The sequence below is a fragment of the Ctenopharyngodon idella genome, chromosome 9 (genome assembly GCF_019924925.1).
Source record: "Ctenopharyngodon idella isolate HZGC_01 chromosome 9, HZGC01, whole genome shotgun sequence".
NCBI lineage: Eukaryota > Metazoa > Chordata > Actinopteri > Cypriniformes > Xenocyprididae > Ctenopharyngodon > Ctenopharyngodon idella.
The window spans coordinates 33,376,143-33,378,313 of record NC_067228.1 but is presented as its reverse complement, the minus strand read 5'-3'; the positions used below and the strand labels follow the sequence as shown (position 1 = coordinate 33,378,313).

At 40.4% G+C, this 2,171-nt stretch overlaps 1 protein-coding gene across 1 annotated transcript in view; it reads left to right on the top strand.

The window, feature by feature from the left end:
* The first annotated feature begins 275 nt into the window (after positions 1-275).
* Positions 276-2,171, top strand: part of evx2 (even-skipped homeobox 2) — a 4,318-nt gene continuing 2,422 nt past the window's right edge. The window contains exons 1-2 of the mRNA XM_051905882.1: positions 276-1,170; positions 1,684-1,925. Of these exons, the coding sequence (XP_051761842.1) occupies positions 759-1,170; positions 1,684-1,925 (654 nt within the window). The 5' untranslated portion in view covers positions 276-758. The remainder of the gene's footprint in view (positions 1,171-1,683; positions 1,926-2,171) is intronic.

The window sequence follows — 2,171 nt, the reverse complement described above, 5'->3', positions numbered from 1 at the left end:
TAAGAAAACCGCATCGTTTTAATAATGCCACAAAATGTAATGTGTCTATATCGTTATTTTGTAACGAACAACCAACATATTCGCAACGGGATCTTCTAATTGGATGCAAAAATCTTTAACTAATGCCTCTCATTCGAAAACGTCTGTGTGAAATAATCGACAGAGAAAGAAAAAAGAAACAGAGCTCGGAGAGAGAGGGAGTGGGAGAGCCAGAACAGAAGGAAGGAACAATAGAGAATCAAAGCATAATGATATTCCTAAATGAAGAGGGAAATGTTGCCGCGCTCATTTTATTAATCAGACTGTCAATTTCACCCCAGAGGCCAACCCCAGGAGCCATCTAAAACAGACTCCGATCAGAAGCTGCTCTCCTCACTTCTCCTCTCTCTCTCCACCTGGATATACGCGTCTGGCCGATCAAGGGCCGACTCTATCAACCGATGACAGTCTCTCTCCTATTTATTTGCTTATAAACCTGTTACAATAAATGATCATTCGAGCCGCGTCACGCGCACCTTTAACGACGAAGGCGCAAACCACTTTTTGATGAATGACTTTCTGGACCAGAGAGGATGCGCGGGTCATTTTGAGCAGTCATTCGTTGCCCGCACTGGCATTCCTCTGTTTTTTGCTTCCAGCTCATAAAGGTGTTATATTATTTAGAGGCGGCAGCTGAGCTGAATGCGGATTAGATCCGCCACCAGTCATCGGAGCACCAGCCCTGGGACTTTGGATTTTTTTTTCCCCTGCACGACTTCATGATGGAGAGGATAAGAAAAGAAATGATTCTGATGGAAAGGGGACTACACAGTCCAGTGGCAGGAAAGAGGCTCTCCAACCTCTCTGACTCGGCCGGGAACGCGGTGCTTGAGGCCCTGGAAAATTCCCAGCACTCAGGTCGCCTCAGCCCGAGAATAACTTCCGCCTCGCTGCATGGCGGGCTCGGGGATATTCCCAGCAAAGGCAAGTTCGAGATAGACAGCTTATTTGGAAACCACCACAGCGACAATACCTCGTCCACAGAAGTATCGTCCTCTGAAAGCAGGAAGAAAATAAACCTGTATCCTGAAGTTTCTCCTGACTCCGATATGAACAGCGATGTGGAAGTGGGCTGCCCGTCTCATCGCTCACCGGGCAGCATCAGCCAACAGAAGGAAAACAATAGCAAAGGTAAACAATCTACATGGAAACTTTGGTTTTGTGCTTTATAAATGTGTTCAAATGCTAATTTGAGTGGATATTACAAAGTTGTGAAGATATAGCTGTAATTGGAATTTGCTTTATATGTGATTTTTATATTTTATTTCATAGTAGTATTTTTTTTTCTAAAGTCTGTCTGAGTGCTGGCACGTCTGTTACCGTTGCTTTTAACGAATTAAATTATCTATGAGAACTGTATAAATTTTGCTGTGTTAAAATTATGTATTTGAATTGTTTTATACGTTTTTAATTCATTTTTGATACTCCGGCTTTCATTTTTGGTTTAAAATAATTGCGCACTGCATTTAGATTCTGTGACAAATAAAGTTAAATGTAATCCCAACAAGAATTGAATTGCTATATTTTATAAACGCATCACAGATCATATATGCTCTTGTATATTTTATTTTATAATGTAAAAAATAGCGTGACAAAAAATAAATGTATACGTTTGTCTTTTATTTCTTTCGTTGTCCGATTTAGGTTTTTCGGACAGTAATTCAGGAACCTCCAATACAAGTTCATCGTCTCTGTCGAATCTCAACGGTAATTCCATGGGAAACTCCAGCAGCTCGAGCTCGGACCAAGTGAGGAGGTATCGGACTGCGTTTACCCGGGAACAAATTGGAAGATTGGAGAAAGAATTTTACAGGGAAAACTACGTCTCGAGACCCAGGAGATGTGAATTGGCCGCTGCGTTAAATTTACCCGAAACAACAATAAAGGTATTGGTCTGATTTGGTTTACCTCTTCCAGAGCAGATAGAATGTTAGAATGTTCTCTAGAAGATAGAATGTTCTTGCTAATTTACAATGTTAAACCCTTTTACACAGCCTCTAGCACAGAGCATTAGGAGTAGATTAATACACAAACAAAAACACGCAATTTTATATGTCTGTTCTCATTCTAAAAGATTAATTAATTCTCGTAAATATTGTTTACAAAAAATAGTCTATGAATGTTAAACACAC